The following is a 25,192-nucleotide window of genomic DNA, read 5'->3' on the forward strand; positions in this document are numbered from 1 at the left end:
GAAAACGTTTATCATTTCTGAAGCACTCTCATTCTGAAGAGATGCGACAGTGCCTTTGATGTGCAGGCAAAAAAAAAGTCTTATGCATTTTATTTGTCAATGCTTTATCTTCATTCTCAGCTGTAAAGCCTTAGTTAGGTTCTGCCCTGATTCCCCTTTCTGAATCTTTTGATCAAGTTAAACCTTTGTTTTCCTATGATTGCTCTACTGTTCCCACTGCTCCCTAGTCATACAAGAAGTGTCAATTAATAGGAGAATACTGAGTAATCCTCTGCACAGTATGCCATAAATACATAGTCAGATCAAGCGTTTTAACTTTCTGAACTTTGGAATATGTACAAGTATGGTTTATTTATATAAAATCAATCATAGTGCTTCATATCCCGAAATCCTTTACATATATTGTAGGAGGGGACCCACTTCATCCACTATTGAGGTATGAGCAACTACCTGAGTGATATGCAACAGGGCCCATATTGTAGATCGGGTAAAGTGAGAAATTTCCAGTTCAATTGGTGATGACCATAAAACAAGACTGTATTCTACCCTGGATTCTCACAGCCAGCCCACCACTGGGGTTAACACCTCTAATAAACCACTCCAGAGGACCTTTGATGAACAAGCAGTTAATCAGGACATTGTCAGCTCGTGGGCAGAACGGTTCTGCTGTTAAAAATTAAATACAACTGAAGTTCATGTGTTTGGCCAGGCTAATGGGTAGAACGGATAAAAAATTTAAAAGCGTGACCTGGCCATTTATTTATGACTAAAAATGGAAGAGGAAAAGCTTTTTACAATTAACCTATCAAATTAATTTGTTTTGGAGTGTGTTGATGCTGTTTGTACTGGAAGTATTGACTGCATCTTCAGAAAGCTGCTTTGATTGAATATGGATTAAAATGAATCCTCTATGCTAATTGCACTTATTACAGCCCCTAACCTACATCATGAAAAATTCTCTGCATTAACTCCTGTTTATCATACACAGCAGCTGCATGGTTATGATTGGCTTGACAATGCACATTAGCAGCTAGGAAGTGAAGCACTCGAGCACCGCTCTGAATGGCCACACAGCTACCGAGTGCTGGAGTGTGCCGGGTATTAAGAAATGACATCTTGCAAATTCATCCACAACACTTGAGAACCTACACTGTGCTTTCTCTCATTCCAGGTTTGTGGACATATTCGTGTTTGGAGATGGGTACAGAAATGCATTGTTTAGGAGCAACCTGGAGCTCCCCTCAGCTGGGAAGACTCGCCCAGCCATAACTATGAGCAGTTGGTTGATACCTTAGATGCTCCCAGGCTCAAAATACATTGCAAATCCTTGGCTGCCCTAAAGGGCATCAAGCACCCCCATCATATAAATCCTCACTCCAGCTCTAATCTGATTGGAGTGCCCGGACTGTGTTCACCTTTTGAGCGTTTTCTTTTCTTCTAGCAACTGAGGCCATTAGAGCTCATTATCAGATTGACTAGTCCTCCTCAACCAGCTATTTAGTAAGCAGGGGTTTACATAAGAGCAGTGAGTGTGAACATCCTTACACATTGGTGGGGGTGAGGGGGTAGATAGGGATGTTCTGCCAGAGTGATCTCCCTTCAAGGGTGAGGCTGTCTCATTGAGGTTGCGGGATTTGTGCTACATGGAAGAAGTAAGTTGTGGGTTAATCGGTGTTCCTCCCAGCACTGCCACAGACGGACTTTTTTTTTGTGCCATTTAAGCTCCTTCAGTTAGATGCTCGAGTGTGAAGCGCACAGCCACATTTCTCAAGGAGTATGCACCAGATTGTGATTTGCAGTTCTTTCACTGCAAGGAAAAACAAATCTGGTCAGTACTGCAAACACAAACAGCTCACATTTTTTTGTGGCTTTGAAATGAAGTGAATGATTTTCTCCAATGAGGCAAATGTGGCTCAATTGCTATTGGGCTCCCAGCCATAATCTGATTGCATTCCCATTCCAGTCACCTGGTTTGGCAATCCTCGGGTTCCATTTGCCTTCAGACTTCTCTGGTTTTGTTTTGGGAAATTAGCCAATGTTCTTGGTTGCAAGGTGCTGCTTTTCTAAAGCAGTTTAGGAGAGTTGGGGTGTTAGTATTCATCCAATAGTTCATTGTGCTCTCTATACAAGTGTGGGTTTCCTCACTGCGCAAGTGTCTAAGTAAATGCATACAGCGCATGTGTGTGCCTTGAGATGGGCCACTGTCCCGCCAGTGTAGTATTACCACCTTGGGACCTGTGGCTAATCCTTCAGCTTAGTGACCCTCTGAGGATAAAACAGTTCCTGAAAATGGACGGATGGATTTTCATTTTCATGTTATATGGCTGGTTGGGAAAAAGTTGCTGTACTTTGCTTTTTTGCAAATTATGTATTGATGTACAGTAGCAGCATGGTGTCTTTGTGTGGTGTCCATGTTGCCATGGGTTTTCACTGGGTGATCTGGCTTTCTCTTACTTCAGAAAGACATGCAAGTTAAGCATGTCTGAAATTGTCAGGGAAGGGTCAGTTTTGAAGTGGGTTCATACTTTCTCATTTGTTTGCATCAACTACAGTCATGGCTATTTGACCTGCAGATAAATTGGATCAGATGGGCTGATGTCCTCTCGTTTCAGACCTTTCTGGCTTATTTTGGAAGACTGGGCTGTGTTTTTGTTCTTCAATATATAAAACAAGTTGACATAGCTAGGTTTTGTGTCATATGCTTCACCAAGGCTTTTTTGTCTTTTACAACATTCATTTTCCATGACCACAACCAGCTGCATTCCCTTTTTGCCTAGCTACTGCAGGTCTTTACCTCCTGCAAAAGTCTGACGAATAGGAAGGTGACCTTGCAGTTGGCCAGTGCTCTGAAATGTGCAGGCCACGCTAATGCTGCAGCACTCCACATAAATGAGCCTGTTTATGATGTGTAATTTTCCAGCTGAGAAACTCCCCTCCTCAGTAAATGAAAGCGGAGATGCAAGGGGGCATCAGATTAAACTGGAGCTCTCTGTGGACAAACCGTACAATTATGCTAGAATAAAGGTTAACACTGAATGTTGAGTGAGTGACTCATTTCTCTTCCCAGCCTGTGTGAGTAATACGTTATGTACTTGAGTTCTGTACTCGCTGTACCAATTAATGCTCCAAAAAATTAAAATCCGGTGGCCTCTGTGGCATTCTTCATAGCTACCATAATTAAATAGCTTGTTTTGTTGAAGAGGCAGGGAGCGGGTACAACACCAATCTTGGTCTGGAGTGGACAGGCGCAGTCTCTGTAGGCCTTCATAATTAAAAGCAACACAGAAAGTCAAGGTTTGGTGCTGGAAGCAGTGTTTGGACATGTCTTCTTTTGAAGTTTTTCCCTGAAGGGATTGGAGGCTTCGTGTGGAATGTTTTAGTTCAGTTGCTTTTTTTTTTGGTGTCTTCTGGCTGCTTTCCAGCTCAATCCTAAGTAAGATCTACAGTTTTATTCCCCTGGTGTTTGTGGTGCTGCTGGCCTGTTACCTGACAGGCTAGTGACTACCCAGCCTGCTTCCAGAATCTCTAGAACTCGTCCTGCACCTCCCAACACTTGCTGTAGGTTTAAGAGCTGCATCTCTCTCACTACCTATACCTGTCTCCCACCTCTTCTTGCTGCCTGTATAGCAGGTAGTGCATAGCCACAGCAAGCTATTATTAGCTTCTTCCCCATCCTGCTCCTTGGTCTACTATACCACAGTTCCTCCTGGTCCTCATGCTGTGCACTATTCATCTTTTTCATCCTGATTCCCTGTCCCCATTCTCTAGAAAACCAATTCAGTTAAGCAGCTCTGCACACTAAGTTGAGCAATGAGCATGCGAGGAGTGCTGCAACAGGAACTGTATAGATGTTATTGGTGTTCGGGGGGGGGGAGTGCGTGGTATATCCAAGAGGGGGTGGAGGAGTGTGGGGGTGGGCTCTCTGTGCGTAGGCTCCCCTTTCTCTTCCCCCGGTGCAGCGTGGGAGTGATTTCTGAATGAATCACTACTCCGCGTTTGTCAGCGCGAGAGCTGAGCGCTCGTAGGGTTGCAGGGTCCGTTTATGCTAATGCAGGAGCGGGTGTCTGGTGCTGCCGCTGCTGACGGAAAAACCTGCTATTTCTGTTACAGTCCATCATGGAGCAGTTCAACCCCTGCTTGAGGAACTTTGTTGCCATGGGGAAGAGCTACGAGAAGGCACTTTCCAGTAAGTACATCAATCTTTTTCTTCTCAGTCGGATTTCTTCAAGACTTCCAGGCACTTGGCCAACTGGCCTGCCAATGGTTTGTTTTTGTTCGACATCATTTGGTTTAAAAAGCAATATAATCGATAACCAGGTATTTTCAGATAGTTAACTGCTTTCACAGTGTTCCTTTGTGTGACCTTGATTGCAGCATATAACCTGTTTAACATTTCAGGTATTGTGTAAAATGTCCAGCTCTTTTGGATTTTGATGGCATCCTCTGTCATTAAGCCACCATTTGGAGAGAGTCACTATTGTATTATTAGAAACTTTTAATTATTTTTTGCATTTGTTTTTGCCCAATCTCTAAACTAATTCTCTTCCACCTACAGTAGTAGCAACTTAGTCTAAATTAATGAGATTGAATAATCAGATTATGCATTCTGTGGGACGTGTGACTTCTTCCAACATGAGCAGAGAGACCTCAATGTAATGGACCCTTCCTAACCCTCTTCCTTCATTGCATGTGCCCCATGCCAGGAGTGTGTTATGTACAGGGATCAAGCCCAAGGGCAAACAGACAGAATCACTGGAACACCCAGGAGACACAGAGGACTGACAATTGGAACACAAAGTAGGGCAGGTGCTGCAAATGAGAGGTTCAGTGCAGTTAAAAAAACATGTCTTCCTTTCTAAATAGGTGGTTTTGTAGGACACGTAAAAGAGGTCAGTTTCTAGGGAGATGAAGGAATGGAGGCAACTATTCAGCTAAATTCGATTGGCTCCCACATACAGTACTCTGAAAATGCAGAGTAATTTGTGTATTAAGGTAATGTATCCATCAGCTTTCATATGGGGAAACCTCCAATCAAGGTGAAAAGTGGGTTTTATTTATTTTTTACTTATACATGTTGTCTAATTACAGTGTTGAAGGTATGTATTTTGTTGTGGTATGCTTTCTAAGGAACCCAACAAGATTCATTCTGCACAATATTCAGGATAACTACAGTAGGTGCCACTGCCATTGTATAACCAAACCAATTTTTTTTAACATAAAATGCAGGATTTCCCTTCAACTGCTTTTGTAACTTTTCAACAAGCAGAAGTGTTCTGACAAAGTAGGAACTGCACTTCATGAAATCAGTATGGGCCTGTGCTGTAGTTACAGTACATTATAAACATGCCACTTCTGTCTTTTAAGAAGGTCTGAGTAACTCTTCATCTCCGTTGGGGGAAAAAAACCATTTAAATTGCTGGAAAGTGCCATGATTGTTCAGAGGTGTTCTTTATGAGCTCTATGATGGTTCTGGATGGGTAAGAGCATTATTGCGCATGCAACACTTGTAAGCAATCTTCTGAAGGCACCAGTGTCACAAGTTTGGGGGTCTTAGTTTACTGAAAAAATGAAGCTAGCTTTGAAACCACAGTATTTTCTGGTCTTCCATGTTGTATTGTAAAAAGCTTATTTAGGCCTGGGAGTCTACTGTGGTACTCATGTGCCTCACACGTCAATAAGCCTTTTATTTCATCAGAAAATATTGATGTAATGCACAGACAAGGCAAAGGGATTTGTAACTGTACCCACTGTGATGGAGAGGATTTCTAATCCTCTGTCATGTGAGTTAAGGTTTTCATTGGAGGAAGGACAGGTGTCGCAGAGCTAAGTGGTCAACAGGAAAAGCCAGAAGAGAAGGCTATCAAGATTATTTTGAGTACTTATTCATCCAGTTTGTTAATGAGCTACCTTGGGATTGGGGTTAAGCAGTAGATTAGTGGACAGCGAAACTAGAAAGAGCTTTTGGTACAGTTCTCCCCCGATTGAGAGCCTTATGATCTTTCTCATTGCAAGTGAGATGTCTTTAAAACGGTGCTCATCAAGGCTTTGGAAGTTCCAAGTGTTTACTTGTGCGTTTTCTGTGGGAGATCATTAGTGAAAGTGCTGTGGCTTTGAGATGCTGGAAAGCAGTGATGAACCCCTTAGGGTACTCATGGCGCTTTCAGCAGAAGAGTACTCGTCAGCTCAATGGTTAGAGTTCTGTCTTGAATTCCAGATATCGATGGTTTGACTCGGGTCCATGTCATTTGCCACTGCTCAAGGGGATAACCTTGACAGTGCCACTAGTGTCACCCAGATTGACCCATTCAAAAATATCCTCGGTGACTTCCTCTGCAAGAGCTGCTGCTTTCCTCCAGCTGATGCTTTCCCTGCTGTAAGCACTGTGGAGCTCATAGTGTGGAACAGAACATGTATGACTCTGAAGGTGCAGTATGCAGAGGAGTTTGCAGGGCCTTTATCCCTACTGTGCAGGGACGAGGTGCTGTGTTATCGAGGCCAAGTTGATTAACAGCTGGTAGTTCCTGTAACAGGTGGCCATAAGAAATTATTCTGAAAAAAAGAGTGCACTGCAGTGTGTAGTCTATGATTTAGGTTGCTGTTTGGTTGCTCTCCGTTGCATGGTGGGTAGTTTCCTCTGCTGAGGTGTGGAGGATAATGGCTTTCCTCACTCTCTGTAAAGGAAGTAGCACTAGAGCCCATGGCTTGCTCCTGCCTACAGATTTGCTATCTGTTCTGTATCAGGTCTCTAATCCTCTTTGCAGTCCCTCTCCCTGAGCTTTCGGGAAGCAGAGCGAGGAGATTTAGCTGCTAATCCCCTTGAATATGTGCTCAGTTGTGGAGCTGCCTGTGGACACCAGCAAATTACAGTTCCCTGCAACTGATCTATCAGTTCCCACTTAGCACGATACCAGGGAGCTAATTTCTACAATGTTTTTTCCCCGCACACAGTGTTTACAAACATTAAACTGAGAATAGTATAGGGGGGTTGAACAATAACATCTTAATTGTATTTGTTTCATTGCCAGTGTGCATTAACAATTTGAGATGCTCGGCTTCTGTTTGTTTTGTATTACACAGACCAATTTGGTGAGTATGATTCTAGTGATTGTTTCCCCCCTAAAGCAAGCTCCTACACTGCTGTAGGTTTTGTGGTATCTGCAACTGCCAAGCCTCTCTGTTCTGCTTTGAGGATTTGCTTTTGTTTCTCAAGAAGCACTGCCAGTTGACCCCAGCCACTTCAGATCCATTCATTGTGTTATCAGTGGAGCGTAGTGGGCAATACAAAGAGCACTGGTGACCTTTATTTAATTGGAGCAGCGATTAACATTTTCACCTTTTTTTTTTCTGGTCAATATTCCCATTGCAAAATGGTAAATGGAAATGGGAAGGGTGGATGTTTGACATTTAACCTTGCTGGTGCTTTTTAAAAATTCTCTTCCCCAAGCTCTATTGATCAGATTTGTTGTGGAACTGTGAAATGGAAAAAGAATAAATGGCTATAGTTCAGAAAAAGTCCATTCTTATGCAGGATCCTTAGTAAAAAAAAAATAAAGGTAATTGTTTCATAACGCAAGCTTTTGAGGAGCTTGTGTTAATCACACACATCTGAAATTGGTTCTTTAAATTTACAGCTGACAAAGTTGAATTTAATATTTTTTGCACCCCACCCACCCTCTCCCCTGCATATGTCTTGTGCAAACTCCATAATCCTGTGGTTAAGCAGGAATTTTCCGGTGCACAGCACAATAGGTATGCATCTCCAAGATAACTGTTGTCTGATTTAAGAGATCAGGCATAAACTCTTTCATGTAATCTATAATAGCTATAATTCCTGGGAGACCTTCATGTTCCCCCAAGAGGGAAAATCTGAAATTCTTAGAGACTGGAAGTGGTTTAAGTTGTATTGTTAGGTTAGTTTGTGCACCTTTTTTAATTTTGTTTGGGTTGGACAAAGGTTTCCAGCCTTTTAGTATTCCTAATACAATTGCTTTAAGGCCGGTTCTCTTGGACTGGAGTTCATGGTAGATGGGAAGCATCAGTCTAGAAAACGGAACACTATTCATTTAGCAGAAACTTGTAGGAGAAATGAGACAGTGCTGGGATCAGTAATTTTAAAGTTGTGCTGGCCGTTATACTGAGTGAGAAAACATGTATATATCCTTTAATGTTTGTTGCTGCATTGAATAGACTATATGATTCCCATTTGTGAAAGCTTTTTTTTTCTACAGTGTAAAAATGTTAACTTTCTTTCTTACTAAATGTAAAGTAAACAAGTAATATTTAGAAGTAATACCAAAATCCTACATAATGTTCATTTCAGGACTTTTAATTCCCTCAGGAGACACTATGCTATTATAAATTGTGAACAAATTGTCCTCAGGCGTAGATAATATTTTTAATGTATTGAAGCTATTTCCAGATGAGCTTGTCAGATAATGGGGATTGAAATATTGTAAGGCCATGGCAAAAACAGGATGAACCAGGCTGCAGTGCAATGAGAGTTTTGGTGTAGCCACATGATTAACAGAGCTGCATCTGAAAACTTCTTAGCATTTTATTAGTTTTGAAGCTTTATTTGGCCAACAAGCACCATTGGTTAAATGTAACATGCTGGAATGAGTGGTGGCCAACAGGAGACCTCAATATCCATAAAACCTGCAGGACTTGAGATTCCAGACCAGTTCAGTACTTCATTGGCTTTAACTAAGCAACTGACACCTCAGATGAGAGGAAAATGAGCAATCCATTGTTGGCCATCTCTGCCCCACTGTGTTAGTGCTCTAGACCAGAAGTGTGCATCAGTGGTACTTTCAGTCCATTCCAGTGCAGGATCCCTGCCAAAGATTATCAGGTAGCTTCAAAAAGTTGTAATTTGTTCATCATTGGCAAGCACAGAACCTAGTCATGGACAGACATTGAAAGGCCCTTGAAAGGAATGGATTGGAAGAACAGCCACTGTCTTACACACCATCCTGATCTAACGCCCAGTGCTTCATGTTTCCAGGTGTGACATTTGCAGCAAAGGGCTACTTCGACGCTCTGGTGCGGATGGGCGAGCTGGCCAGCGAAAGTCAAGGCTCTAAGGATCTTGGTGAGTCACAGAGCCAGCTGCAGTTCCCTCCTGAGCAAAAGGGAAATGGAAATCAGAGCAGTGGGCACCTGCCCATGAGCAGGAGAAACTACCTCCTACCTGGACGTGCCCACTCACAGTCCAGTGCTTTTGTTCTGGTCAGTTCACACATATGCTCCTGTACATTGACCGTGTCCAGAAGACACTGTAGAAAGAGCAACAGGAGATGAACAATTACTGAAACATTGAAGGGTTTTTATTAGAGATGTTCCACAGTATTTTGTGCCAAACAAATGTTTTTAATTGTTTAATTTTTTTATATTCCTTTTCACAACCCTGATGGCAGAACATCCTGATTACAGATCATTTTTTGCCTTTTTGTTTGTAAAGCCCACACATGTATTATTCAATAGCTGTTCATTGTAGACAGATTACAATACCAGAACATGCAACACTTGCAGTAGTTGCTGCAGCTATGATACTCAAGTGAGGCTATAGAGCATTTTTGTTATTTGTATTTTAAAAGTAGATGTGACATCCCACTGAGAACAAAAGCACTACTGTGATTGTGATGCCTTGGGCTGGAGTGTTGGGGCCTGTTGAGAACAGGGGCAGGGTTATGGGTTTGAACTGGGAGGTGGAATGAGAGGGAGTTGCAGTGGAAGAAAATGAAATGGATAGCAGAGCATTGGCAGAAGGGCAATCCTTATAGCCGAGTGAAGGCTTTGTGGAGCATTCTCCGCTGGGTTTAGGAAGCCTTGTGAGTAGCAGAGAACAGTCCGATGCACCTATTGGTAATAAACTCATGTGGTACAGTACATTGAATGTATGGTAACTGCTTGAAATCCAGGTCATCCCTCACAAAGTTCTTTGGTTGAGATGAGTAACAACGGTGTGGTTTGCAGCCATCTATTAAGAAGCAAACTGGAAGCACTGGAAATATATTGTGCAGTCCATGCTAAAAACTTTATCTCCATGTTTGGATGGAGATATCCATAAGACCGCTGTCATTGTAATCCTTTCCAATTTTTCAAGTGCTTTGTTAAAATCCTTGAGTCTAAGTGAAATTCTTCTTGAATGTAGAAGACTAAGGAGCAATACAAGCTGTCTCCTAGGATGTAGCTGGGTTAGTCTACCACTTAAAATCTGGAACCACACATGGCACAGATACTCGAAGATTCAAAATTAAGTAAATGAGTATCTGGTGCCTTAGTGGCTAGTAATCAATAAGGGATATGGGATTGAGCATGAATCATTTGGGTTTATTTTTAAATTTTTCAGATTTTGTATTTTATACAGCGGTTTTTCATGGTGAACCCTCTGAAAAAAAACTTGACAAGTTTTGGGGATTAATAGGAAGCTAATAAAGCTAGACTTCACAAAGACATCAAGCCATAGATGCTGGAGGTTTTGTATGAGGCCAACACACTACACATATTGTTAATTGTGCCCTTTCGAACTGCCACATTAATTTTGTTGAAAGTAATCAAGCTTTTTTCCTGAAAGCTGTGGTTCAGTCTGTTCTGTGAGAAGGTGAGGGTGCAGTTGATTTCTGGAATGCCAGGAGTTCCTCCTCCTTGCATATTTCTCCCAAATTCCCTGTGCACTGTCATTTCCTGGAGCTTTTGTATGTTGTTCAAAGGTGTTGCTTTTCACACCTTATCTTTTCTCCAAAGGGAGAGAGCTGAATGTTCCTTTTTCTCACTTTGTATCTGAGCTTTTCTATCTCTCATTCAGTTCCTGAAAGGCAGGCTGTTCTGATTTATGCTCTTCTTTCAGGGTACACACTGCTGCTTCCTGGCACTGTACCCCCAAAATACTGGAGTTATACGAGTAAAGGATATTTTTACATACTAGCTAGAGGCTAGGCAAATCATGTTTAATCAGCACACTAGAGATACTGTTGGGGAAGGGGGGGAAAACCAATCTGATCTCAGTGTACAGATTTGTTATTTTCCTTCTTGGGTAAAATCCAGAGGAACCAAAAAGGCCTATATGTTCATGAGGAAATACAGGTTAGTTACAGTAATGTTTTTCATAGTGTGCGGTGTTTTTTCTTTTGCTAATGCGATTTTGACTTAGGATTTCATAGGAATGAAAAGCATCCCAAAATTACTGTCTTGAAGTAAAGTTTAAAATATTTCCGTCTGGGGTAGGATTCTGTTGCTATTTAAGTAACTAACCCAACCCCTGTATATGCCCGCCAAAGAAATAATCAACATCTTAAGAGGCAAAGTGATGTTTTCAGCCCAATACTGATTAGCCTGCTATGTGAGCCGAGTGGGTGAACAGTCGCCGTCTCGGTTTGGTGTCTGAATTGCTTGAGCAGAGATTGGTAGGGAGGCAGGGTGGCGTCACTGAGGGTGACGTTGGTTGGTAGAATGTGGTCTGTGTGAGAATGCCACCCTTGGGCCCATGCTGCACTGTAGTCGCAGATTTACCAGTACCTAAGGGTTTGGTTTTGGTTCCTCATGTTAGCAAGAGGAGCAAGGAGGTGTTATTTTAAGACACATGATAGAATACATTTTCCCCCAAAATTGTTTTTAAGGGAGCAGAATGGCCTTCAACATCATTGTAGTTTTTTTAGCATACCACAATCATGGCATTTGCAGATAGTATCGAATCGGACTGTTTTGATTTGTTTTGTTTCTGAAGCACACACCTTCTGCCATCTTAAGACCATTCTATAACTAAAACAGATGCAAATTGCGCCAGAGGTTGGGTGGTCCAGTTCTAAAAAAAATTAGTTTTACATGGCCAAACGTCATTACATTGAGTATGTGCAAACGAGCCTTCTGATATCAGCTGCTCAGTGTCACCTGATAAAATGGCTGGCTATGTGGAGATGGAGTGCAAAGGTCTCCGGAAGATGAATTGCCAGGAGGTGTACAGTACGTGTCTCAGACAGAGAGCCCTTCATCTCGCTGCTGCTGCTCTGGGGAAAAACAGAGCTGAAACAAATCTGCACTCTGGCACAATCAAACCCACAACCGGCACAAGATCATGCTCGCTGTGAGTCTAAATTGAAATACAGAGAGGGTCCTTTGTTTGACTAGTTGTGTGCGTCCCTGCTGGAAATCATAAGACAGGAAAGAGCCTTGTTTCTTTGCGACATAATTTTATCAGTGTCCGAGAATGCTGCCTCTTGATTCTGCAGAGGCTCTCCAGAACGCGGTAATATGCACGATGCCCACTAAACACGGCTGAATTAGTCGGACGCAGTGGGTGGCCATTTGCTGAAATGGTGTGCTTCCTGCTTCTAGGAGCTTTCTTTGGAGTCTAATAAAATCATCTTTCCAGCAAACATGGCTTGATTACCTTAATTGGAATGAGTCAAACCTGTCATGAGGCTTAAACAGGCGGTATCATCAGGAGTTCAGGTTAAAAAATCTGACTTGCTGGATGCTTAATCACTTGGGCACAATCAGCGCCATTATAGGGGTGGATTTGCGGCACTGATAGGCATTGGACTATCTATTGTTATTTAAACTTTTTTTTTGCCTGAAGTTTCTTTGTGCCTAATGGCTGTTAAACATTGTAACAAGAAAGGAAAATATCCTTCCTACATAATTTGATGTACACATTGCTGTATCCATCCTCACAGCAATGACCAAGCCATTTCAAATCTGCCTAACGAATTGGAAAGCTGCTCCTGTGATGGCTAATGACTTTTGCATCCAGAAGATGAATGGGATCTTATGTGGGCAGCTAATCTTATTCCGTTAGCAGGCAGGGACGGTGGCATCACAGAGGGAGCATTCGTTTGCTTGCCCACTGGATTGTTTCCCTCCCATCGGGTTTTAGTGTGGCAGTCAATCATTTGCACCATGAGCCCACATGAATTGAGTCCTTCTCGGCCTCCCTGAAGCAAATAAAGCAGAAGAGCAGCAGGGGTTGAGTATTTGCATGCAATGAAACTCTTGACTTTGCAGAATACAATTACCTGCTGCAATAGCTTTTTTGGCAAGCTGAGCCTCCTGCCTTCTACCCAGCACAAAAGCCCCCAAAAGAAATGGGGGTGTCTAATAAAAGTCCTATGCCCAACCCCTGTCCACGCTAGAGGGGGGCTATGAGGGGTTGTTGCTAGCCTCTTTAAAAAAGACAAGGGGACAACTGCTCCCCAGGAAGCTTTTAAAATACCCATGTGATAGAGGGGGGGGGGAATAAGCGTGTAAGAAATCCCCACAACCTGAGAATCCATCCATTTGTACACAGCCTTAAATACACAGCCTTTCCGGTGTGTAATTACCTCAGCATGTGGCAGGAAGAGCTGTTTTGTCGAGTGTCGCAGAGCTTTAGCTATTTCTGCGCTTTTTGACTTTTTTTTTTGCCTCCTTGCACTAAGCCAAGTGGGGGGGGGGGAACAGCGTGGGAAGCAGTCGCAAGCAATTCCACCTACACGCGACGGAAATGGCGTGGCAGCTCGGCAATAGTCTCACACACACATTCTCGCATGCATCAGCGTGCTTCTTACTCAGACGCCACAAGCACTTACTTGCATAAGCCACTGTTCCTGCTCCGCACTCTCATGTCCTGCACTCCTCGTTTCTGGAAGCCAGCTCCTGATGTGGGGTGGCACATGGATTTGAGTGCTGTCGCTCCTGACTCCTCACTCGGAGCAGTGCCCGTTCCTCAATTTACTGTGCTCTGACGGAGCTCCTGGAGAGGAGCAGATGGTTTTTGGTCACTGGTCCACTTCCCAGTCACCAGCTTTCTTCTCTGCATTGCTTGCACACTGGAGCAATCTGAAAGGCTTGAACTTGGAGCGCTCTGTCCTTTAATTGAAACCCAGGGGCGGCAGGAAGAAAAATGAATATAGTACACTTTTGAGTGATCTGTCTACAGGATGCTTGTAAGGTTGGTTGGTGTTCAAATGACCACATTGCGAAAGCTCTGTACCATGGAGCAATACAATTGGGTAAACCTATAAATGACTCTACTTGTAACTGCAAACTCCAGGTTTTAAAATAGCATGGATGTCCAGAAGGCAGGTGGTGCTTTTCTAAGGCCATCCTCTCTCCTGGTTTGTGCTGCTGTAGCCCATGGGAGAATTTTTGAATAATTCTTCAAATAAGCTAGATGACTTTGAGTGACCCCGTCCATTCATGAAAAGTTGTCAGAATGGGAGTGGTCTTTTCTGGATCTGCATCTGTCTGAGCTCCAGTTTTCCTATGCCGTTTCAGATTGCAGTAGATCTAACCAACCTCTTAAGACAAAGCATCTCAAAGGAGTAAGTGTTCAGGAGATGAAGGAAGAACGGCTTTTCCTAAAAAGCACAATTTTTTTTTTGTTTCATTATGTAGCTGCTCAAAATAGGCTGCACAAGTTCTGAATACTTTTTTTCCCCCTCTAAAATAAAGTGAATTTGCCGTCGTCACTGCAGCAGACAGCAAGCACCCCCTCACTTCATACACCCCCGGATGGAAGTGGGAGAGGGAACCAGCTCGGGGATTAGACACGATGTGCTGCTCGCTGCAATGAAAATAGATCAAACGCATGCCTTAACTGGGCTGGTTCCTGCATGAGAGAGAGAGGGGAGGGGGAAACGAACTAAATATAAAAAGCCCTTATTTGTAGATATCCACTTGATGCTGTAATGTGCCTGTGAAAAATTGTAGCTCGCTCAGCTGTATCCCCTCTCCTTCGACTTCATTAGCATCTAAAATGGGAAGTGTGAAGATTTAAAATAAGCTTCCCCGCCACCCAGCTCCCGGCTCTGACACCCTCCCACACAGCCTTTGCACCCCTGCTCGGTGTCTGAGAGTGATTTCCCTGTCAAGAGTTCCTGCCACTCCTCGCAGAGGACACGGGTGACGCTCGACAGATCTCCCTGTGCTTATGTCATCAGAAATGTTCCCTGCAGCCATCCGAGAGGACTTGTTTTTTGTGAAATTAAACTGTCGCATTAGGATCAAATCTTGCACCAGATTTACAGAGGAAGCAGCTTTCACGTCCTCTGTGCCCTTTGTCGATAGAGAGGAGGCTGATCAGTCGTATATCCTGTAACAACTGTGATCTTTTTTATAATTTAGAAGGCTGCTTATTTTGTGCTTTCCCTTATTTATGAAATGCCTTTATTGTTCAATACCATCTCACTTCTGGATCCTTCATGCCAGCATGAAAGGGGTTAACCAGAATTCCTTTCAGTGCTCAGTCAGAAACACGGACTATCAGTCACTTCACTTTCCTTTAACACCTGGGAGTCTGCCGGTGACAGAGCTAGCAAGGTGTAGTCAAGCTGAAGATAAACTACCTAGCAATGAACTTTCCCAGCCTTGATCACCTGTGCCCTGCCATTAAGGGATTCCCAGTCACAGTTGTTTAAAGGCTGAACCAAAGATCTGAACCAGCGAACTGTGGCCATATCAGCATTGTGATCAGCTGTCAGCTCTGGTTTAGCCACTGATCATGTTTGATTAGTGTTTTTCTTTTTAGTTCGGACCATAAGTGTTCATCAGCAAAGGATACCTAGAGAGACCCGGCGCGTTCTTAAAAACTCTGCCTTTCTTCAGGAAGATATAGGGCTCAGTGGTATGAATAAAATGTACTCCATTTCAGTTTCTACTGCCTTTTTCTATTTCGCAAGCATAAAGATTAACATCTTGTAAGCTAAGAAGCAGCCACTGGGATGCAATGAAAAGCCTTTTTTAAATTAACTTTTCAGTATTTCTTTTAATTGAATTGTCATTTTTTTTTCAAGCTGTTGCTGCCTTTTATTTAAAAAGTGACTTGTGTATAGACGTCATGATTCTCTGAACTGCAGTACTCACCTGAGTGTCCTCTGTCAACATATTTTGAAGTTTTTCAAGACACTTGCTCATGCAGAGAAGATCATGGTGCCTACTAGTTCAACTCCTTGGTTTTCATGACACTTTTTTTTTTCCTTTCTTAACACCCCTGGTCTTGCAAATACTGCCTTGAGATGTTTAATGCTCAAGTAGTCGGGGATTTTGCTTTAATGTCTCCTCCGAAGGATGTTACCTCCACAGTAGGATATTAATTTGGAAATTCTGGCCCAGAGGGATGTACAGTATGGCCACTGACTTGTCCTCATACACAGCTTGTAGAGAACCTCCATCCTGGTACTAACCAAGCCCGGCTTTGCTTGCTAGTGCTTGAAGGCTTTTGTGTTATTTAAAATGATTTGAGTGGGGGGCTGTGTTAGTATACCAAAAGAGCAAGTCATGGTTAAGTCAATATTTTACTTTCCAGTGTGAAATTATCCTCTACTTATTATTGAAAATGTGTAAAGATAAATACTGATAAGTAGGATGCTAAACGGGACACAGAAGACCATTAATCTTTGGCTACTGGATAATTAACATCTCATCTGGAGGTTGCTCTTATTGTGAAACTGAATCCAATTGTCTGATTATCCAGTTATCAAATCTTAGTGAGAAACATAGAGTTCGTTCCAAGGCAGTAAATATACTGGTCTAACGGGGATTTTTTTTAAACATTTTTTGTTTTGAACACTTATTTCCTCATATTTTACTTGCCTGTCAAGTTTATCAGCAGTTCTCTGTGCTGACAGGGAAATTAGCTGAGTATGTTGTACTACGGGAAGTGTAAATAAGCAATTTCCTTCCTAGTAATTGCTTTACAAACACAAAAAATTGTAGTAAGAAATATTTAATATGCTGTTTTGTAGCATGGGCCTCCTTTCCCTAAGGGCAATATCAGACCGTTAATTACAACAGGATTTTCTTTATTACATGTCTAGTTTTAGGAATGTCAGGGGGACATTTCTGGATGCATCTTGACCAATCCCTCCTCCCTTCTCTGGGATGGTGTTTTCATGCAATTAGCCAAATTGGTCCCATCTATGAATAGCTTTTAACACCCCATACACTTGTGCCTTTAATGAGAACAGAAAAATGAATTAATAGTTTCTTTCCTTTGGGGAAATGGAAGAAGGCTGCAGTGGTGCCTGTACACTCCTGTCCGTTTCCAACAGCTAACAGCTGTTGTGCCAATTCTCCTGCCCACTCTCTGGATTTCACTGTAGTTCACAGACTCTACCATCCACAGTACCATTTAAGCTCTAAAGCCACACACACACAGAAGGGACACAAAATGCTGCACTTCATGAGTGGGTGCAACATTTTCTGTATTAATTTATTCTGCAGGAGCAGATGTGTATTTTCTCATCTTCATTTGTGTTAGCAAGAAGAGTGAACTTTGCATCACCTTTTCATCTTGGGTGGGGGTGGGGGGGTCTTTCTTATACAAGAGGGCTGCTACTTATTTTCCACCCCTCACTCTCCCACTTCCACTGGTCTTTGCTTATTTTATTCTCTTGGATGCACAGATGCCATCACAACTCTTCCAGCCCAGGTTGGTATCCATCTTCTTGATGATGGATTGAGTACAAGCTTCGCATCTTCATTCTCCACTTCATCTGAGTGCCTAGAAAAGGCTATCCTGCTATGTTGTCAAGACCAATACCCTGACTGCTTGAGATAGCTGGATGAAATCCTCAAACCAATTATTAACCACATGGGCTGGATGGATCAAATCCTCTCTTTTGTGATCCTATCTGATGTTCTTGTGCTGTGGTGCATGCTGTTAGCTTGGAACCAATTCCTGCTTTCTTTACTGAACATCTGCAGTTTGGGACAACTAGAACAAAAGTGATCTTCTAACCTGAACTAAAGTTCGTGGACTAATTTTACACATTGCCACTAGTAGCTTATTGATCTCATTTAGTTCTTTCTTGAAAGGTCTTATACAGTATGTTCATCTTTAACAGTGTGATGGGGTGGGTTATTCTAGACACTGCCTAGGCTTCTGAAGATCTCTACGCACAAGCTGAATTCTCTTGTCTCCCTAATATATACAGTGGATTTAGTCTACATAAAATTGCTACGGCACACCCAATTGGCCCCCTGTTTCTGCCTCTTCTATGGACTTCTCACCAGTCTGTTTAAAAAACTTTATTTACAACCCTTCGCCGGTCACAGGTCCTTGCATTACACTGCTAATGTAATGCGTCAGTGGTTCAGACAATGTGGAGGACTGTATTTTCTGGAGTCAATAAGACAAGCTGACAGGACTGTAATCTGTCTCCGTGGATTCACACCATTAGCACGAAAGCTATCTTGCAGTCACGCGCATTAACACCCCAGCCTGATCTAATTAGAAAAATACACAATGTTCTATCTGTGTTGGGAGATGCTTTCTTTTCACAGTCTCAACCCCACTCCCCCTGCCTGCTCTCTCACTCTGAAAGGGACTTATTGAGCGTTTTATTTTAATCTCTGGCAGCATCTACCAACAGGTTTTGAGATAGGGAAGACTTCATTTCATCCGAATGGAAAAACATTGAAGAAAAATAATAGAAAGCTGTTCAGTGTACTGATTTGGTAGTGGAGAGGGGGTGATAGCCTGCCAACCTTTAACAAAGCTCCCTAAGGAAGTAACTTTCGGCGAGTTCCTAAGGACACTCTTTTCTCTAGTATGCGCTTCCATTCCTTCTACAACCCGCTTACTATACATGTGTCCATAGATTTCTTTTCATAGATAATCTTGTGGCAACCAAACAACTGTCGTCGCATATTAATATCTCACCTTGCATATCCATCTCTCTCCGTATCTTTCCATGCATAACAATTCCTTACTCTGTGCTGTCTAGCAGGCATCGAGGATGGGTTTAGAAACTACAATACAATCGAATCTAAGCTTGCTCATTTCCCAGCACCTTCCTGATGGGACTGGTAGCTTGTTCTCCAGTATAAAGTGTTGTCTAGATGTGTAAATTATACTTTTTCTCAAGTATGCAAAATGGGGTTGGGTGATGGGCTTTAATTAAACAGTTACAGTTTCAAATACGAGCACATCAGATCTCTTTATCAACACCCTTTACAAGATTCTGAACTAGTGTGGAGTTTTTTTTTCGTAAGGCCAGCAGGCTGGGTCCCTGGGGATAGAAATAGATGTCTAAAAACCTGCATGCCGTCTTTCACTGATTAAGGGTTGTGAGCTTTAGAAGCCCTCTGTACCTGGAGTGTCTTCATTGAGACTCATTGGGTGGGGGGTTCATGCTGAACTGCCCAGATGTATTACTGGAGGACTGAGGTTTGTGGTTCAGGGCCTTCTAGAAAAATGGAAAGAATAAATACTGATGAACTGGCTGCAATTGGCTGTCATGGAAATATGTTTTTTTTTCCATTAGCTTCCTTACTAAACTGTATTAAAAATAAAGGACCTGGCCTGGTTGTGTATGCAATGAAACTAAAGGTATTTTCGAGATTTCTTAGCCGACAAAGATCTGCTGGTGTTTAGTTTGGTGAGGTGGAGCAGGGATCATTTTTGTGCTTGGGACACCGCAAAGTAGAAACACAACACAAACCTCCCTGATCCCTAAACCATTAACTCTTTCTCAGAGGAGTGATCAAGGTTGCCCACAACCTCGATCAGTTGTTTTCTAGTATAACTTTTTCTGTATTTTATTTTGTGTTTATATAACACAAATATTTGGTAGCTTGCCCTCATAGTGCTGTAAAGAAGGGCCTAGTGGCAATGGGCCTTTTTCCAAAGGCAGTAGGGTGTCCTTGCACTAATTAAAGACCTGAATTCAAGGGAGAAAATACCAACCTTGACTTTCCCTGTCAGAGAGGAAGAGTGCAGTATTGAATTTGGGTTTTGTCTGGTATTTATCTAGGTATTTGTTCTTGGGACTTCCCATAAGAATTGCAAAATCATTCAAAAAAGCTAAGTGTCGGTTCTGGTGGGATCCTGAACAGATGACATCATTCTGTTCAGCAGCTGTTAAAGACTGACAGACTCCCCTGTTGCATTAAGATAGGATTTACGCCCGGGGAGAGGTCAAATCATGCTGTTTGTGGACCGTGCTGATTAGCATGAAAGCCTTTGAAAATCAGTTTAGCAAGTCCTTAGGGGGCAAGCTGGGGTTTCTCGGGACATGAGAGCACTTGATATCTTAGCAAGGAGAGTCCTGCAACATGCTCAACAGTCTCAACACCAAGGCCAAAGCCCCTGGTCTTCACTGTTGAAGTGGCTCTCACAGCATCGCTTGGAAACCTTTAATTCAACACATTGCAAAGCAAACCAAAGCAAGCCAATTTTTATTTTTGTCTTTTTTTCCCTCTCTCCTAATTGGTTTGTCAATCTGTTCACCGGCAGGTGTTAGAACAAGCCTCTTTTTTTTTCAGCCAGAGGTTACTGATCAAACAGGCCTGTCTGAGTACCAGCTGGTGGCTTTTGTACTGCTCGGGCCCGCCTGCTCTTGCTCACTGATAAATTGCTTACCTTTTCTGTTTTCAAATAACTGCACACTATCCAGTGGAAAGCATGCTGTAGCCATGATCTCATTTGCTAATATTATAGTCTTTGTTAGAACTGCACAGCGCTTGTTAATGTGACTTTGAGGTTGAAGCTTCTTAGACTTTTTTATTTTGGTGAATGTGAACAATATCTTCCTTCTCATATGAGCTTGATTGGATCCAATGATCAAGATTTGCCATTTCCTTAAATGTATAATCCCAGTGGAAGACCCCGAGTGTCTCATCCAACAAAGGTGGAGCTCTATAACAGGGTCTGAGTCTGGGTCATGTCGCTAGTCGCCTGGGATTCCCCATGTCCTAGTGCACACTTGAAGGACTGACTAATCCCATCCTAACCTCTTCGGCGCTCAATCAAGACTCGTGGCAATGCCCTGGGAGCTTCCTGTGTGCCTCCAGGCTTGTGGTGTCATGGCAGAGTGCCACACCCCTCCTGCATTTGTCACCGAACTTCCAATGTGGGTGTGCACATCCCCACCATGTGGCTCGACCATGAGCGTGACAGTTGGCCAAACCTTCCTCATTTTTCCCCAAGCGTGTTGGTAGCTGGGTTTCAGAACCATGAGCTGAGACTTGAAAAACACAGAACTGAAGATTCCAAATTGTGTGGGTATAGAACGAAAAATAATTGGGGGGGGAATTGACAGTGCAATCCCTGTCAAAAGAATATGATGGGAATGATGCAATTTTGTTCCATGAGATGGGGAAAGAAAGCAAAATCAGTGTCTTCAGGCTACTAATGGATTTTACGGATGACTGAATTGTGTATTCTTTGATTGATCCATCAGCTCAGACCAGACAACAGTGCTTTATTCTATAAGCCACAGATGCGGCTGTTCTGATCAGTGCTGATCATCAGTATGTACTAAGCAGATTTGTTTCCTTAGGGGAGTTAGCAAAAAAAACAAGCTTTATAGAGCCTCAGACAGACTAGAATATTATGTTCTAGGACATATTGTCTTTGAACTGATGAGACCAAGAGAGAGGCAAAGTAACTAGTTCCACAGCGACACAACAATTTGATTGTAGTTTGTCCTGTCTGCCTTGCTGCTGCTGTCTGTTTGGGGTTAAAGTTTTTTTTTCCCCTCCTTATTTACTACAAACAAAAGATCTTTTGAATTCTTGCAAAACAACTGATATTGATCTATTGCTAATGATGTTTTCAAATCCAAGCAGAGATGACCTTAATGAAATTTGAAAGGTTTTGGTCTTCCTCTTTGATTAAGTCAATCAACTTGCCACAGGGCATTCTGGGAACTGGGGGGGAAGGGGGTAGCTGGTAAACAAGGGTGGGGTGGGAAGGGGAGGTGTCATTTCAATCTGTATGCAAACCAACAATAAAGAGAGTGCAGCATTTGAAGTTTGCAGAGTGCTAATTGCTGTGCAGTACTGCACATTATTTCATTCATCTATAGAGGAATTTATGGAAAACACATTGAGAATTCTGCTTTTAAAAGAAGATTCCATAAAGTTTTTATAATAGATTTTACGATTCCATCCTTGTTATCTGGACCACTTTATATAACATTTACCTATTGGTTCACATGCAAGTCAGGTGTATGCGGTCCCAGTGGGATTCAAACTGCACTTTCATTGTAGTTGGAGCATAAATGTTTTTTTGTGTGAAAAATAAAACCTGTTACCTTTTGAAAGTTGTTGTGGTTACAGTCTATATTGTATGCAGCTAACAATGTTCTCTACCGAGATAAACTCCCATCTGTGTGTAACAGTTTGCATTACATAGTGTTTTAATGAAATGAAATCCAGTCAAAACCTCGTTAGTAAGAACTCAGACAGGGCTGAACAATCCTCTCTCCATGCTGTCTGAAGTGAAAAAGAAAAATCCTCTTTCTCGTTATCGAATTTGGCTGAGCTGTCTTCCCAAATCTTATGTCGATGCCCTCAGCACTTCTTAAAGTCCTTCTCCCCTGTGATTTAATTAAATAAGCTCCCTTCAGTCTAGAAAACCTGGCTTGTTGCAGGTTCCGCCGGAAAAGATGTTCAGACACGTACACGGTGTGTTCCTTAATTCACTTTAGGATGACTCATTAGAAGTGTTCCAGTTCCCATTGAGTTTTCCCCTTGTTGAGCTACTTCCGAGGCCTAGAGCTCTTAAAGTGAGGCCACGTTATTCGCCCCCATCTCTTCAGATCAACGCTGTATCCCCTGTATGGCTGCTTTCCCACAGTCCACACTGGTATGGTAGCATTTCCTGGTTCCAACTTTCCCAGCTGCTCAGAAGCCTCCACGGATGTCTCCCCGAATCTCTCGTCGCTTGTCAGAGTTGATATCCAGCCAATATCCTGCAGACATTGGGTCATTCCTCTCAACCGGGGCCCGAGGGTTTCTCTGTAGCCCTCTGTAGGAAATAATGAATCCCTGGCACCCAAATCCAGACTGCCATGACATTTTGCCTGCACATGGCTGGCTTGGTCTCCCGCTTCTGTACTTTAAGATAGGCCCTGAGCACATTTGAGGAGGACCTCTCTGGTTCTTAATGAAGGGGTTTGACTGAGTTAAAGAACCTCTGTGTGTCTCATTATTCTTGGGTAGTTTTTTCTCACTGTCTCTCGAGGTCTTTTTACTTCCGTTCTTTGCTCAATCTAGATCTTTTGTTCCTTTTTTACAATGCATTGCATATTCAGAAGAGGCAGCATGTAGGTATCTTAAAATGCATTTCCCCTGCTGCATGACTCACCGTTTGTTTTTTTTTTCTTATGTTTTCTTTACTTTTCCTCTTTAGTTTTGACTTTTGCTGTGTTCTGTTCTCTCATAATTTTAAAAAACAAAAAAAAATCCCTTTCCTCAATATCCAGCAATTTTATGACTCTTAAGCTTGGAGAATAATTAAAAAGCACTTTATTAAATTTTTTAGATTTTGATTTACTTTAGTTTTTTTTATTCCTTTAATTGGTTTCTTTCTTCCTTGGTTTCTGTTTTTCTCCATTCTGTTTGATCTTTTGTTGGCGTTTTTTATGTCTGTTTTATTTCTCTCGTGACTTGACAATCGCTCCATCCCGTCCATCCTCGCTTCCCGACGCCTGTCTGCCATGTCTTGTTGGCTGCATGGTCTTGCACGTTGTGGGTCTGTGGAGCCATGAAGATTTAATCCCCTTCTTTTTCTCTCTTCCTGTTTTGTGTCATTTCCTGTTCCTCCAGGGGACGTGCTGTTTCAGATGGCCGAGGTCCACCGCCAAATTCAGATGCAGCTAGAAGAGATGGTGGGTATCGTTCTTCTGTTCTTTTTGACTTTTGTCTTACGTGGAACCCTTCATTCATGGCAGAAGCTGGCCAGGAGGACTGTTAGCCCATGATAACCTCACTAGGCAGCACTAGACCTGGAAACTGAATCTCTCCTTCCATTTATGGTGTTCACTGTGACATTGTAGAGATTTGCTTTATTTTCCTGCAATGTATTTTCTAACAACCTTCACTGACTTAACTGCTGTCCCTTTCTCATTCTGGATTAATTGGCATCTTTCAAGCATGGCAGATTAGATGATTGTGCCCACATGAGTGTTAAGAGTAACAAGCCAGGGACAGGAACTGAAGAGGGTGCTTTCTGCGTTGGGGCAGTTTGAGAGCTCTGCACTGCTCATCATAACTTCACCTTTGAACTTTCCACTCCGTGTACCCCCAGTAATATTTCACTGTTGCAGTATTGAGGCTGAAACCCCCACTCTGCTCCCACCGCCTGTCAGAGGAAGGGGCAGAGTGTCCGGTTTAAAAATGTGACACAGACATAAAGGGGAGTGAAACAATGGACACTGGCGTTTAGATTGTTCCCATAGGGAGGAAGATAGTCAGCACCCCAAGCTGCGATTGAGTAAACAAAAGGAAAAGAAGATTTCAGTCTTTCTGTACAAGGGAAATGGTATAAAACTTCTTTCAAAACTTCCCTTTCGCTGGCCTGTGTGGGGGTGGGGGAGAGTTTTTGTTTCTAATCTTCAAAAGCTGCTTTGCATAGGAACCACAGCTTACCGTGGGGAGCTCTTGATTGGCAGTTAGCCCTTATTGATCAATTTTCTGAAACCTGTTGAATGCCATTTAAATGGTGGCTGAGCTGAGTAATGTCTACCCCTGTGCTTGTGAGGTTTCTGAAGTGATCCACACTCCTGTGTGGCTGTACACCTTTGTCTCGTTTGGGTGTGTGAGCTCTCAGGCAGCAGAATAAAGCATTCCGGATGACGACATGTTTATACTGGAGTGTCTCAAACTCCGACTGCTGACTGTGGACGGGAGCCAATCCATGCGATATTTACAGTACATTTTTTTTTACGCAACGGTCCAGTTTTGTGACGCACCCTTAAAAGTAACAGCCCTCAAGTCAAATTTCCTGCAACGGCAGTTTTTTTTTAAACCCTTGTGTTTCTCTCTTACAGTTGAAATCCTTTCACAACGAGCTCCTGACTGAGCTGGAAAAGAAGGTGGAGCTGGATGCCAGATACTTGAGTGTGAGTGTACCATATTGCTCCTTGTCATGCACTCCAAACTGTTTGCTGAAGCCTGGTTGCATATCTGCCCTTCTCTTCACTGGAAGATGGCGTTCCCCACTTGGACACCTGCATTACTTTAGCAGGAGTTTCTGATGTTAACACTGCCAGAGGTCTTAATGGCATGGTTAAATCATCAGTCCTTGTTTTGTTCCTGCACTCAGATTAGGCTATTTTTGTATGATACCCTTAAATGTAAAATAAGGGCCACTGGCTTGTTTGAGGTTGTAAATAAATTTGCCCTATCTGTCACTTATTCAGACGTATTTAAAAAGGCTGGGGCGTGTCCAGATATGTTTGCTTAACCATTTTAGCGTTTATTTGCA

General features: G+C 42.6%; 1 protein-coding gene across 3 annotated transcripts in view; it reads left to right on the forward strand.

Moving 5' to 3' along the window:
- Positions 1 to 25,192, forward strand: part of baiap2b (BAR/IMD domain containing adaptor protein 2b) — a 70,433-nt gene that overhangs the window by 13,648 nt on the left and 31,593 nt on the right. For 2 of the 3 annotated variants that reach the window (XM_088927681.1, XM_088927680.1), the window contains exons 2-5: positions 4,111 to 4,186; positions 9,005 to 9,091; positions 23,533 to 23,594; positions 24,756 to 24,827. In XM_088927681.1, coding sequence (XP_088783807.1) covers positions 4,111 to 4,186; positions 9,005 to 9,091; positions 23,533 to 23,594; positions 24,756 to 24,827 — 297 coding nt within the window. The remainder of the gene's footprint in view (positions 1 to 4,110; positions 4,187 to 9,004; positions 9,092 to 23,532; positions 23,595 to 24,755; positions 24,828 to 25,192) is intronic. The other variant, XM_088927682.1, reaches the window with a different exon arrangement.

Source organism: Atractosteus spatula, chromosome 11 (genome assembly GCF_055471065.1).
Source record: "Atractosteus spatula isolate fAtrSpa1 chromosome 11, fAtrSpa1.hap1, whole genome shotgun sequence".
Classification (NCBI taxonomy): Eukaryota; Metazoa; Chordata; class Actinopteri; order Semionotiformes; family Lepisosteidae; genus Atractosteus; species Atractosteus spatula.